Below are 15,438 nucleotides of genomic sequence, written 5' to 3' on the forward strand. Positions count from 1 at the left end.
TCTGGTGGCCAAAGAACTGGAGCTTCAGCTTCAGCACCAGTCCTTCCAATGAATATTCAGGGTTGATTTCCTTTAGGATTGACTGGTTCGATCTCCCTGCAGTCCAAGGGACTCTCAAGTGTCTTCTCCAACACCACAGTTCAAAAGTATCAATTCTTTGGCCCCTAGTCTTATTTATGGGCCAACTCTCACATCCATACACGACTACTGGAAAAACCATAGCTTTGAGTAGACAGATCTTTGTTGGCAATGTAATAGCTCTGCTTTTTAATATGCCGTCTAGATTTGTCATAGCTTTATTCCAAGGAGCAAGTGTCTTTTAATTTCATGGCTGCAGTCACCATCTGCAGTGTTTTTGGAGCCCAAGAAAATAAAGTCTGTCACTGTTTCCATTGGTTCCCCATCTCTTTGCCATGAAGTGATGTTCATTGCATGTTATATTCATTGCATGTTATATTTTGAGCATTGTGCTATTTAGATCAGCAGCACCTTTTTTCAGGAACTCTGTGAAGTAAGCCCCACTATGTCCACTTCATAGCAAGGAGATAAGGGATGCAGAATCACTTGCCCAAAGTCACACACATAGTTAGAAAGCCTGGGACTTTGTGGTCCGATTCCAGTGATCACTGATGTCTTGGTGTTAGAGACCGTCTGGGTCTGGGTGGGAGAGGAGCAACTGCCTTGGACCCGTTCATTAATGATCATAACCAGGGTTATTTACCGAGCATTAACCACAAAGTTATGACCAACCTAGACAGCATATTCAAAAGCAGAGACATTACTTTGCCAACAAAGGTCCATCTAGTCAAGGCTATGGTTTTTCCTGTGGTCATGTATGGATGTGAGAGTTGGACTGTGAAGAAAGCTGAGTGCCAAAGAATTGATGCTTTTGAACTGTGGTGTTGGAGAAGACTCTTGAGAGTCCCTTGGACTGCAAGGAGATCCAACCAGTCCATTCTAAAGGAGATCAGTCCTGGGTGTTCTTTGGAAGGAATGATGCTAAAGCTGAAACTCCAGTACTTTGGCCACCTCATGCGAAGAATTGACTCATTGGAAAAGACTGATGCTGGGAGGGATTGGGGGCAGGAAGAGAAGGGGACAACAGAGGATGAGATGGCTGGATGGCATCACTGACTCGATGGACATGAGTCTGAGTGAACTCTGGAAGTTGGTGATGGACAAGGAGGCCTGGCGTGCTGTGATTCATGGGGTCGCAAAGAGTCGGACATGACTGAGTGACTGAACTGAACTGAACTGAACCCCACATCCCATCCCTGGTAACATACAGAACCTGTAGTGCACGGATCACAAAGCTGGGAAGGAGGTGTTATTACCTGCATTTTAAGGATGAAGACTCTCATCCATAATGTGGAGGGAGGGCAAGCACCTCCTCTATGCAGGTGAGCTCGGGGCCAAGCTGGGATGCAGAACAGGCTGGTCTGGCCCCAGGCCTGTGCTGACTGCAGAGTTCTTAAACACAGACCAGAGCCAGGAGATTTCCGTCTTCATCAGCTTTATTGTCAGTTCATCATGATGCATCGACTCTGCACAGAAATCCATGACATCTTTCAAGTCTTATATTTGTGCTTCATGGGAAGTAATCCATGCACATCATGTTGGATGAACATCTCTGTCACTCAGTTCCAGGCTCAGATGGGGACGCAGCCACATGTCCGGGTGGATCTGATGGGGGCTCTGTTATCACCAAGGACGAGACAAGATGTGGATACGTTTTGGATGGGTCAATGGTGGCCCTTGAAATTGCCATATCCTGATGCTTTTGCAAATCTGCCAAACTTGAAAATGCCATAGCATATCATTTCCCCATAAGATGCTTGAAATTTTATCTAAATTCTTTAATACACCCTTCTTATGAACTGATAAAGATGCTAAATTAGAGAGCTGCTTTCTTAGATCTCTTCTTTCTCCTCATCAGCACTGGGAAAGCATTCTTTGCAGCTTTTGGAAACTCACTCTCCTTGGAATAGCTGCATTGTGAAGGCAACGCTGTAACCCAGGGCTGTGTTGCAGTGAAGGCTGATCGCTACCCACCTTCTTGGGCTTGACTCACATTCCTGCTTTGGCAGCAGGACACCAGGCAGACGTCCTGATACTTCAGGCTTGCATCACAAAGTGCAACTTCCTTCTCAGCTTTCCATGAGGGGTGCAGGGCAGGTTGGGTGGATGAGGAAATTCCATAGAGCGATTCTGTAGACTTGTCCATAGTTTCCAAGCTGGTGGATGGTGGAGCCAGGACCCGAGCCCAGGTTCTACAATTATTGGCCCCTGCTGTGAGCATGTGGACCTGAAGATATTCTTGGCTGCTGCTGTGGCTGGTGTTTATGTGGAGGCTGGTCCACGGTGTCTCATTTTTTCCTCACAATGTCATCACAAAATAATCCTCAGGTATTCCAAAGCAGCTTCCGTATCAGTGTTTGAGTCACTCACAGGTCCTTCCAGAATCATTGTGTTAAGAGGTTGGATGAAAGTTGATGTTGCAGTTCAGGCATTCTTAACTCCAGGGATGTTGAGAAATCCATAGACATGATTCTCTCTTCTGCTGGGTGCAAACTCAGCACGGGTGAGTGTGTGAAGGCTAAACTTGTTCATTTATTAATATTACCGAGTCTGGGAACATAAAGCAACAGTATGGAGGAAGGCATCTTACAGCCTGATAAACAGAATAACAGTGAAGTCAGAGCCTCCATGGAGTGGGTTGGGTGGATAAGGGGAACAGACAAGGTTTTTCTTGGGTCCGAGTAGCCTAGATTCACTATGGTTCATATAATACTTGCGTGCTAAGTCGCTTCAATCATTTCCCACTCTTTGCGACCCCATGGACTGTAGTCCACCAGGGTCCTCAGTCCATGGGATTCTCCAGGCAAGAATACTGGAGTGGATTGCTGTGCCCTCCTCCAGAGGATTGTCCCTGACCCAGAGATCGAATCTGTGTCTCTTATGTCTCCAGCATTCTCGGGTTCTTTACCACTGGTGCCACCTGGGAAGCCCATAATACTTGAGTAGGTGACATTAAATTTTATAGTAAAGTTATATACTCCACTTTATCCTTTCGTATACTAAAAAGTAGCAATATTATTTCCTTTTGCCTAGGATTACGGGACAGCCAGTACAGTCCCCACGATCAAATTGCCCTTAAAAATCTCCAGTCTGGTGTTCCAGAGAAGAGATCTGACTTCACTGAGGTAACATATGTTTTTAACTCCTAGAGTAGGCAGCAAAATGCAGCCAACTGTAAAACGTGATCACTGGCCTACTTGTGATGTGTTTGCATTTTATTTTGTTTAGTCATAAGTGGGATCAACGCAGCAGAAAATCTAACCATCATGACTAAGACTTTACGTTAAAGTATGCAGTGTGTATCCATTCATCCTTTTATAATCTTGACCAATAATTTGTAGATTTGCAGTATCAAAGGAGAGTATGGTGATCAAATCTCAACTTTAAACCAAAATTAATCTGCTGGAGAGGACGGATGATGCCATATGGCATTTTGAAGGTGGATAAGAGGTAATTTGAAATCTAACAAGCTAGCACAGGTTGTTACGACTGCAAAAAATGTCAGCGGTCTCACACAGGGAAGGAAATTAGAGGTCATATTCACAAAATGAAATGTTTCTGATGCTAGACAATAAGGAACTCTGTGTACACAGTGGTAATGTTGACAGCATATTGCATGCCAGACTCTGTCTAACTGACTCTTTTCACCTTACCACAAACCCAGGGAGGAGAGACCACTGGCTTTCCATGTCCATGGATTCTTCATCTGTGGGTTCACCCATCTGTAGATCGAAGCTATTTGGGAAAAGAATCCCAGAAAATTCTAAAGAGCAAAACTTGAACATGCTACATGCCAGTTTACATATCGATATAACATTTATACTGTATTGCAGGCTATAAATGATCTAGAGATGATTTAAAGTAAACAGGAGGATGTGCATAGATTATATTGCAAACACTCTGAAATTTTACACAAGGGCCTTGAGCATCCTTGGCTTCTGGTATCTGAGGAGGTGGGGTCCTGGAACCAACCCCCGTTGGATTCTGAGGGACAACTGTATTGTTATTATACCTATTTTGCAGATGATAAAATGAAAGCTTCAATAGCTCCAGTAGTTGCCTCAGAATCTCACAGCTCATAAGCTATCTGGGTCCAGAGCTTTTGTTCTGATCTTGCTCAACAAGGCCGGTGTAGAGAAAGTCTCATTCCAGTGAACAGAACTTGAACTATGGACTTTCTGCCTGAGAGAATTGTCCGAAGTGTTATAGTTTACAAGGCATCTCTTGGCTTTCACAGATGATAATTCTGCTGCCAACTTTGTAATTATGAGAGAAAGTGGAATTATAAGAATTGATCCCTCATAGCATTAATGTAGCCAAGGTAAAAAATAATTTTGCACCCTAAATACTTATCTTAGGTATTATCCTTTAATTTAACTTTGTGTTTAATAAAGTTCAACATTTCCTCAGAGATCCCAGGCTGAAATCTCACACAATGGATGAAGGCCACTATTCTGAGTCCTGAGATTTAGTCGTCAATATTTAAAGCCATTTCTATGTCAGACACGGAGCTCCCTATCTGAGATGTGCAGATGTGCAACTATAATTAACGTGCCCCCTGAAAGCAGGAACAAGAATCCCGGGTTGCAGGGAGGGAAATGAGTTGGAGGAGCCATGGACCACTGAGAACCATCCCTGGGAGGAGATGTCCATTAAGAAGTGGAGGATAATGTGGAGGTCAGCTGCTGCTTTTTTAACAAGAAAGATACCATCTGAAGATCTTTCCCACCTGTTTTTCACATTGAACTAGTAAAGTTCAGCATTTTTTCTGGTTGATGTTAAAATTAATCAGTTTGGTCATTCACGATATAGATCTTTGGACCCATGTGGCTGGGTCTCAATAATACACACACACACACACACACACACACATTCATATACTCACACTTGGTCATTATCTATAACTGGGCTAACTCTCAGAGACCACACCTTCTAAACATCTACTTTGCAATGATCTGGATCCTCTGCTTTGATCATGACAGTAGTGTGACTTTCAAATTTCCCTCCTAACTTTGAGCTCTTAAGGCTTGTCCCTTTGTGGGTGTTATAAGGATGCTCTAAGATGATGAACACTCCAAATGGGTGCCCTTCCTTTGTAACCGCCATAAATCTCTGCCTCTCCTCCAGAGCCTCTGAAAGATTGATCACTTTTCCTTTCAAATTCATCGAAGCCATAGAAATGATATGTAGGCACTTCTCCAGCCAAGTGATTACTTAAAAGGAATGAATTATGGAACTGAGTTTTATTTAAAAAAAATTTTTTTTAATTTTCCTGATAGCAAAAATAATGGCAATTTCATATAGACACTTAGGAAAATGTAGGAATATATAAATAAGGAAATACTTACGTATTTCTTTCCCGTATTTTTCTCATGCATTTTTAAACATGCAACTGTAATGTATATCAACATTTATAGTGTTCTTGTATTACATAACATTCTATCACAGGCAACTTCCCATATCATTTAAATTCTTTGTAATCCTTAGTTTTAATTTCTACAGAATATGAGGCAGTCGTGTGTGCCATGATTGACTTACCCAATCCTCTTTGAAAAAACATTTAGATTCTTGCCAGATTTTCACTGTCATATATTACACTGCATTGAATCCTCTGGATTCTAGTGAATGTGTGGAAAGATAAGAGCTGCAGGTTGGAGAGGGAGAAAATCTCCAACTTTTCCATTTTGTCTTAAAACCATCTTTCCTTATTGTTACATGCCAGAGGAACATTTGAGAACTTACACTTAGGATGAGATGCCGCTGGGTTGGCAGATGACCTAGAGAAGATGATTTTAGATCCCCCGAGCGGGAGTGAGCCGCTTGCAGCTGATGCAAAGGTAACTTCAGAGTGTGTCGGGAGGTGGCAACAGAGGCTCCACTGGCAAATAGAGTTGTGGTTTGCAGAGCAGCTATGGAAAAGGAAAGGACTGTCTCATGGAGAATAATACAGACTTCAAAGCCATACATTAGATTTGATGCTGATCCACATTCATTTGGAGAAAATAAATTGCTCCAGGAATAGAAGCACCCTTACTTACTCCCGTGGTTCAGGATCTGATCTTCCTGCTCACCTGCTGTTTATTTCTCTCATCCTTCAATTTATGAAACGGAGCCCTTCTTAGTAATATGCCTTAAGGCATAAATATAAAGTTAAAAACAATCAATAAAATGCATAAAGCTATTTAAGTCATTATCAGCACTATAGAATCATGTTTGAAACATTTAAAAGAAATCGATATCTTAAACAGCATTTATGAACGAGAGAGTGTTGTGTGGGATGATCAGGAAAGGGATGATTTACTACCAAAAGCCTGACGTAAAACCCAACTCATTTGACCTCTCTCTGACCTTGAATGTTCCACTTTACACACGAGATTATTTTCTTCCTCTCCAATCAACTCTTACATCAGTTAATTTTATATTAGATAAAAGACATCTTGTTTCAAAGCCATGTTCAGTTAACCAAGGACAGATGGAGTGACACCTTGAAACAGCTTAATTGGGGAAGATATTTGATGTAAAAGATGTGATTACTTTTAAAGGAAGTTTGTCCTGTTTGAAAAGCGCTAGTTGGATAGGCATACCAAGTGGCCCGTCTGTCTCCTCTCTTTCTTGGTTTCCCAGCCCAGAAGAGAGCAGGACGTGATGTGATATAGTGGAGTCTGTTATGGACTCAATTGTGCCCCGCACCCCGCCCCCCCACAAATTTATATGCGGAAGTCCTCAGTCCTAGAACCTCAGAGTGTGTGTTTAGAGCAGGGTCTTTAAGGAGACGATTCAGGCTCAGTGAGGATGGGCCATCATTTAATATGACTGGTGTCTTTGTAGGAAGAGTTTAGGACATAGACACACGCAGAGGGAAGGAACTCTGAAGATACCCGGAGAAGGCTCAGAGCTGCTGGCACCTTGATCTTGAACTTCTAGGTTCCAGCTGCTGCTGCTAGGTCACTTCAGTTGTGTCCAACTCTTTGTCACTTCAGTTGTGTCCAACTGTAGCCCACCAGGCTTCTCTGTCCATGGGATTCTCCAGGCAAGAATCGTACCCACTGGAGTGGGTTGCCATGCCCTCCTCCAGGGGATCTTCCTGACCCAGGGATCAAACCTGCATCTCTCAAGTCTCCTGCATCGGCAGGCAGGTTCTTTACCATTGGTGCCACCTAAGAAGCCCTCTAGAACTGTGAGAAAATAAAATTTCTGTTGTGTAAGCCACACAGATTGTGGTACTTTGTTAAAGCAGCCCTAGGAAACTGAGGCTAATTTTTAGGAGCTTAGATCTCATCTTTAGTTATTTACTAGGTCTCAGTGAGAAAATAGGATTTCATAAATAAAACTGCCCATACAATCGTGATGTAGATTGAAGGGCAAAGAATACAATGTTTCCCTTTTAATTTCTCTGTTTATTGGTTGGGGCTTTTGTCAAAACTGAGTCTAAACACCTGAAAGAAATTCAGTAGACTTTAATCTAATAATCCCTGGCCTGGCAGTTTGATGACCTGCTTGATGTGACCTCCAGTCTGTTAATTCCATGAAGCTAGGAAGTTCCCTCTGCACCCATCACAGAGCCTGGCACATAGTAGGTGCTCAGCAAATAGTGGATGAGCAAATAAATACAGTAAGTTCCCTGCCTACGAAAAAGTTCCACTCTAAGGGCATGTTCATAAGTCCAGTCTGTTTGGAAGTCCATCAAAGTTAACCTCAGTACCCAACTAACATAATCTGTCTAGTACTGTACTGTAATATGTTTATAATATTTTTTCACACAAGTAGTGTATACATAAAAACAAATGGAAAAAAAAAACATTTTTAATCTTACAGCATCTTGAAAAATACAGCAGTATAGTACAACAGCTGGCATACAGGGGCTGGAAACATGTTTACATCTTTGCAAGCTTGCAACTTGAAAGTTCATATGTAGGGGATTTACTGTAAATGGTTTGACTATGACTCTATGTTATGAATAACAGAATTTGCATTTAAAATAATTACATTTATTCTACAGTCATATTAACAAAATTTCAATGTATTAGGTATGTAATGGGTTGTTTCCATTGATGCAAGTCAACCTCAAATGCATTCATTATAAATTCCAGTAAAATATGCACAGTTTCGATATAAATACCCCCTCATGCCTCCATAGGTTTGCTTACGTCAGATATCCACTAATTTCTGCTAACTCACAAGACAAGTTATACCCTGGAGTTACATAGAACGTTCATGTCTTGGGAGGTACTCCCATGCCCATCCTTGGTTTTGATCTCCACAACTCCCGTATGAGGTAGTGAAGGCAAATGGATTTTCTTTTGACACTGGGCTTCCGTCAGCATTGACCTCCCTGGAACAGGGTCACTCTGACTTCTGGATTGATGATGGAGCTTCAGAAATAAGTTCAGATTCACATCATTCATGTGAGACTTCCCTTATCTGTTTGCATCTAATGGGATAAAGTCACAGTAGCACTTGCAGCCCCAAAGTAATGAAACGGTGGTTGACTCTCTGGCCCATCCTCTGGGCCTCTAGGACCTCCTTCTGTAAACCCACAGCCCTGAGGTATCCGTCTAGTGTGGGCTCTCTGACTCAGCTCAGGCGAGCAGCCGGCTTGATGCAACGAGAATCGTTTTCTGGTCTGCCCTTGTTCCAGGTGAGATGGCCTTCACCCACTCCTAGAAACACACCCCTCATTTCTGACACCCCTTGTTTATATCAAGGCCAAGGCTCTCATGTGATCTTGAGCCTAAAGGATGGAGTCCCCTTTAATGCTGGGGGCCACAGTACGAGGCAGCCTGGCTTCTCCACGACAATTACCCTGTTTGTCCCCTGGCTCTATAGCTGTGGAAACCAAGGCTGCCTCCACGGTCCTGTGGCCAGTCTGGAAGCCCCTGGCCCAGCATCCTCTCTATCTTACTGTGCAGAAGACTCACCTGGCAGATGCTTAAAAATACAACTTCTGAGCATTATCCCCTGAGATCCTGACTCACCTTAGGTCTCTGGAGGGAGGGGTTCAGAAATCTGCATAAGACACAGATTTAAATCCCAGGTGTTCTCTCTGCAGGTGCTCACTGGCCCAAACTTGGGGAGACTTGCACTCCAAGACCAGTGCTGCCCCGTTTCCAACATGGATATTTGTTTTGCTCTTGGAAGACCAGTGTCAAAGGAATTCCTCCTGGGGGTGATTAAGCACTTTGTAGATTGCATGGGAGCAATTATTATCAGAACGAGATTTTACTAAAATGGGAGCAATGATATTCAAGTCAAGTGACCTGCGGTGTATATCAGGTGAACTTCGGTTTTCTTGTGAGTTAACGACAGCCCTGGGACGTGCTGCGTGCAGGGTCAGGGGATGGGAGAGAGGGGTCTCGAGCATCCCAGTGGCTCTCTGCGTTGCCGGCCCTGCAATCAACTGGAAGCTTTAGAGAGGTTCAAGACTGGGGAGGGACACATGTACACCTGTGGCTGATTCATGTCAATGTATAGCAAAAAATATTGTAAAATAATTAGCCTCCAATTGTAATAAATAAATTAATTTAAAATAAACAAAAAAGCACCAATGCCTGGGCCCCAACCCCAAGGATTCTAAATCGTTGGAGAGGAGGCCTGAGCATTGGGGGTTTTATAAGCACCCAGGTGATTCTGTGTATCCTGGACTGAAAACCACTGAAGAGGAGCCCCTGCTTTAGAGAAGAGGTTCAAGCAGAGGCTGGCTCGCACTGGCCATCTGGAGAAAGGTAGCCATGATGTTTCTTATCATTGGCTGTGCTGCGCAGCATTTGAGATCCTAGTTCTCTGACCAGGGGTCAGTCCTGTGCCCCCTGCAGTTGGCTTGTGGAGGCTTAACCACTGGACTACCCGGAGCCGCCCTGTTTCCGCCATGGATATTTATTTTTCTTTTGGAAGGCTTTACTTTGTTTTGTTCTTTTATATTTTCTTGGCCTCGCCACATGGCATATGGGATCTTTGCTCCTCAACCAGAGATCAAACCCCGACCCCCTTCAATGGAAGAATGAAGTCTTGACCACTGGTTCGACAGGGAAGTCCGGCGTTTTGATTTTTTAAAGGGTGATTTTCAAGATCACGCTCCTCTCCATTTCTTCTTATTCACCTAACTCTTGTCATCTTTTGAATTTGCAACTTGCCACATATCTTTACTTTTCATTTTTATTTTATATTGGAGTGTAGTTGATTTACAGTGTTAACATGTATCTTTCAAATGTTAACACCCGTGAGCTAATGGAGATTGCCATGAAAATAAGAAAACCAAGGAAAAACCGAGAAAGACAAACTGTCCCTCTTCCCATGTCTAATAGCAAGGATGCAAGGAGGCTTGGGTGCTAAGACCTCATGCACAGTCCTCCAATCAAAAGTCCAGCTGGAGGAGAGCATTCCAGTAGCTAAGTGAATGCATGTGAATCCTGCCCTAAAGAAAAGAAAAAGCCACTGCACTTTCTTATCCCATCTTAGGAGAAGAGTATGATCTGCTCTCATCAAACACAGGCCCTCCCCTGTTTGGAAAGACCAGCCACCCCACGGCTCAGTCCGCGGTTTTCCATGAGCTCCCTGGGTCACCTGCATCAGGCTGCCAGGAACGTTGGCTAAAATGCAGATGCCTGTGCCCCACCCACAGACCCGCAGATTTGGAGCCTGGGAACCCTGCAGGTGTAACATCCCAGGTGATCCTTGGGTTCCTTGGCGTTAACGAGCTGCTGCGGTCAGTGCTGAGCACAGTTACGCCTTCAGGCCCCCGAGGTGAAGCTCCCGCAGCCAGCGTGGGGTGAGCAGGTCCCTGGGTTATTTTGGGTGCCTTGCAGTGTATGCAAGGGTTCATCTAAAGTGCCTCAATAAGTCAACACAGAGGCTCAGAACCCCGAGAGCATCCCCTGGTGCTGGACGCGCACAGTCTTCCGTGTGGTTTTCTGCAGTACTTCAGGCACACGTGTGATAAATTCAAAATGAGGGCAGTCTTCTTCCTGGTCTCCACCTGGGTAGATGCTTTATTAAAGATCACAGCATGGCGCTTGGACACACTGGTGATTGACTGTCAGGATATAGGATCTGCTGATTAGGAAGCATGCAGCCCCTTGATCGTTATCCTGGACAAGAACTCATGTTCAAATACCTGGGCGCTGAAACGCCATAAAACTGCATCTATTTTGGCCCAACCCCCCACCCCCATCCCATTCTGTTATGTGCTGTCGTTACTGTGTTAGTCTGGGCAGTTGTCAAGCCTGGACGTTTGATTTCCGTTAATTTTGGTTTCTGGACTTTGATCCTGTGATGCCGAGCCTGGGCGAGTGACTGAGTTCCAGTCTAGACCAGCAGAGATGGGGGACTCTGTTGGGAAGTTGGGGGCTGAGGTCAGGAGTGGGGGTGCTGTTTGGAATCGTGTGTGCTGATCCCATGGAGGAGCCTGGACTCATCCCCCACGCACACCTGTGCTCCCAAGTCCCAGCCGTCCTCCAGAAGGCCTCTTCCCTCTTCTGTGAAGCTGTGAGCCTGTATCCAGGTGCTCCTGGGCCTGGTGAAGGTGATTGCGGAAGTCTGATTATCCCCATCAACACAAACACCATTAAATTAACTCAGTATAGACACCAGCAGGGAAAAACCAACTCCCCAGTCAGAGATATTCTTCCAGAATGTCTAATCATTTCACAAGCAGACACGGGTTTCCTGCCCTTCGGATGCTCAGAGGTGGTGGGTGTCAGGTGTGTGATGAATGGCCGTGGGTGAGAAACACTTGAGTGTTAGGAAGGACACTCTCCAGCATCCTCTTGGCCCTTGAAAGAGTTATCTGCCTGCATTACAACAAGCTGCTTGAATAATTGCCATCTTTTTCCATTTGCAGGGGACTCTGGCATCTCAGAATACAAAAATGATTTCATCCATAGTCATTTCACAGCTGATTGATGAGAATAAATCAAAAGAAAATGGGGCCGCGCTGCCTGTGCCGTGTGCATATCCCATGAAGCCGTCTCTGGCTAATCGCAGCAGAGTCACCATTAACAGGGCCTTCGAGTTCCTTCCTGGAGGACTGGGAGTTCAGACCCCGGTGGGGGAGCCAGGACTCAAGACCAAGCCACCGCCCAAGGAGGAGAAGCCGTGCAGTGGTTCCCAGAAGGGCTTTGCATCCATCACCATCACGGCCAGGCGTGTGGGTCCCCCTGCTAGCACCCTGATGTGGGAGGCTGTTGGGGACCCACTCTGCGTCAAGTGCAGGGCCCGGGATGCTCTGCTTGGGGACCCCTCTGCTCTGGCTGGCGGTGCCGATCCAACTCAGCACCATGGACCTTTCACCTGTACAGAGTTCTCCAGAAACAGCTGTGTGATGGGGTTGAAGGTCCCCGAGGCCCATGCACAGCTATGTGAGGGACATGGGTACTGGATCACCAACGTGGACCACAGGGAGGATCAGTTTTCTCCAGGCACCTCGCGGTCACGGGCAGGAAAGAGCCCACTGGTGTTCAGCTCGTGTGTCCATCTCAGGGTGTCCCAGTCGTGTCCCAATCCCATCTACTATCTGGACAGGTCCCTCTCGGTCCCTGTGGAGCCACCTCAGCTTGCTGGCCCTAAGATGCACAGATCCGTCCTGTCCCTCAACCTGAGCTGCAGTTCACACAGGCTGACACCAGATGGAGTAGATGACACAGAGAACCGAGAGCCTGGAAGTGGAGCCCTGAAGCCTGAGCTCCAGGAGGGAGACCAGGACCTCCTTGGCCCACGCTGGAACCTGGGTTTGCAAGGAAGTTTCTTGAAGGAAAACCCATCTTTGGGGCAGATGGGTTTCAGGAACTTGGAGGCTGGCAGGTGTCCTTGGAGAGGCTTTCCTCCTTCGGAAAATGCAGAGGCGGGAACTAACCAGATCACCATGAGAAAACGGAAGGAGGACCTGGCGACTCGTTGTCCCACCCGTGGTCACAATCAGGCCAACCAACTGTCCATTCACATCCCAGGCTGGAGTTACACGGCAGGTGAGTGACGCTCCCATCCTCCCTGCCATCAAGGGCAGACCCCTCCCCGCTTCAGGTAATTGGTGTAATTGCCAAGGTGCTTAGTGAGTTTCTTCTAGGTCAGTTACTCCAAGAAGCAGTTCTCAGTAGTGGCTTCATCTGTACCACTCAGAGCTGACCGTAGCTCCATATCGATGTCTGATTGGATAGATGTTCTTAGATGATGCTTCTGTAAATTATGAAAGGTCTTCCCATAAACTTGTTGCCATCAGTAGCTCCAGACCATATGTAATGAGTAGGAAACTCACCCCAAGTGAAGTTCATTTAGGCCCCTGTTGTTCCGGGGTAGGATGAGAAGAACCAAGGGCCATCTCTCCCGGATGTCTTGTCCCTCTGCTCTGAACATCTGCATGTCTGCAAGTGTCCAGGCTTCTATGCTGTTTACTTTTCAGTTGGGTCATTGATGTTGATGGTTTGGCCTTAGAAGCCTGGGCCACAGGGCTCCATCGTGGAGTATATATGTGAGAGTGTGAGTGTCTGTATGTGTGGACAGCAATTATGGGTGTTTTCAAAAAGAGGCAAAATGGGGACTCTCCATACCAAACAGCAAACGCAGCAGTTTTCTGTCCCCTTGGTTACATTTTCTGGGGGCAAACTGGCCTGGATGTTTGCCTCTCTGCCATTGCCCAGGGCCAGGCAGAGTTCCCAGGGTCAGCTGTTTTGGGTACCCCTCACCTTTCTAGGGAGATTGGAGTTGGAAGTGGAGGGGGCCTTAATCAGAGGTCAGATTTCTTTCCTTCCCTGTGTATACTTCTGTGAGGAACTCTGGTTTATGAATTAGTGACTTACCACTTGGGGAAAATATTTAAAGATAATAGTAGTAAAATTGAGTAAAATGCACATGCAGCATATGCATAATAATTTTATGGTACAATTTTTACCCATTAAAAGCTTTATTAATTAATAAAAATGACTGTAAAACATTTTAAAGCTATAATGTGTGTAGAAATCTTAAATGATGTAATTAATTTTAACAAGTGTATATATATTGAATGCTCAGAGAATTTAAAGCAATTTGACATGGCTTTCAGAACTGATGAGACTGTTGAATGCCTTGGAGCCTGGCAGACTTATTGCAACTAGGAAAATGTAAGCAGCCATCAGTGTTGCAAAGCTGGGCCTCACTTTGGTTTTTAAAAGACATTTCTCAAGCCAGCCATTTCTTCTTCCCTGTTGATGAAGATTCTGGAAATATATGGCCTGTACCGTTGCACGCTTCCCTGTTGAAGCATACCCCAGTCTCTGTGCAGTGTCTCATGGTATGAAATCATAATTTAGATTTACAGCACTTTCAACAAAAGAGTCTTAAAAATCACTAGAGCCAGGACTCAAACATTTATCTCAGAGGAGCAGGAACAAAGAAAATCCCCCCATCCTAATCTTGACTTTGGTGCAGAGAAGGTTTTTGCTTGTGACTTTGTGAGATCACTGCTCCTGTAACTGGCTTTCTTAAGCAAAAAGTATGAGTTAATTTTTACCTCCCCTGAGCTGACCTCCCTCAGAAGAGCTCTAATCCCAATGAGGCAGGTGTGGAGCATTTGAAAGGCTCTAAACCGCCTGGCCCTGCTCTACTATTTGAGGAAGGAGAAGCTCATGGAAGCCAGATCACTTTCTTAGAGTTGCTCATCTATTATTTTGCAGCACATGGAACATGGAGAAGCCACACTAACTCTCTGAGCCTGTTTCCTCATCTGGGTAACTACAGAAGGGGTTGGATTTGGTATTCTTGAAGCTTCCCTTAAGCTTTAACAAATTCTGCTCTTTTTGAGATGAAATCTGTAAGGGAAAGAGGTTCCATGTGACTCTGGGCCCTCAATCATGAAGTTCAAAGTTATAAAACCCTGGGCTTACTGGGACACCTGTATTCATGTGTATAAATATAAATGCACACACACACATACGTATCCCTGTAATGCTGTGCTCTCTCCCTCAGAAACTCATTTGCAATGGGATGCATTTCTTCCCAGTGACAAGAAAGCACGTCCTGTCCATGAGATAGGATTCTTGCCTGAAATGCATAAGCACAGCTCATCACAGACTCTAACCACCACAGTCTGTCCTAGCGCAGTCAACACAAGTCTGCAAGGGTGAGCTCTCTGACCTTCAGTCTTGACAAAGCTTTTTAACCTTAATGCGAGTACTTGCCAGCAGTGGTGATGCTCATTAAAACGCGAGGAAACTGTTTGTGTTTTTTTCACTTGAAACTGGAATCTTCTCTGCGGCGTTCTTGACAGCCTCCTGTGGCTACACATGCTATTAGCGGGCTTCGTACTTCATAGGTGAAGTATGGTTCACCTGTGGTTCATCAGAGGAATCTGATTCTTTGTATCGGAAAGATTCCAAAATATCAAATAAGCAGCAT

The 15,438-nt window shown here is 45.0% G+C and overlaps 1 protein-coding gene across 3 annotated transcripts in view; it reads left to right on the top strand.

The window, feature by feature from the left end:
* C26H10orf90 (chromosome 26 C10orf90 homolog) overlaps window positions 1-15,438 on the top strand; it is a 247,412-nt gene that overhangs the window by 160,803 nt on the left and 71,171 nt on the right. For 2 of the 3 annotated variants that reach the window (XM_027529074.1, XM_027529076.1), the window contains exons 3-4: window positions 3,112-3,203; window positions 11,915-13,037. In XM_027529074.1, the coding sequence (XP_027384875.1) occupies window positions 3,112-3,203; window positions 11,915-13,037 (1,215 nt within the window). The remainder of the gene's footprint in view (window positions 1-3,111; window positions 3,204-11,914; window positions 13,038-15,438) is intronic. The other variant, XM_027529077.1, reaches the window with a different exon arrangement.

Source organism: Bos indicus x Bos taurus, chromosome 26 (assembly GCF_003369695.1).
Source record: "Bos indicus x Bos taurus breed Angus x Brahman F1 hybrid chromosome 26, Bos_hybrid_MaternalHap_v2.0, whole genome shotgun sequence".
Lineage (NCBI taxonomy): Eukaryota > Metazoa > Chordata > Mammalia > Artiodactyla > Bovidae > Bos > Bos indicus x Bos taurus.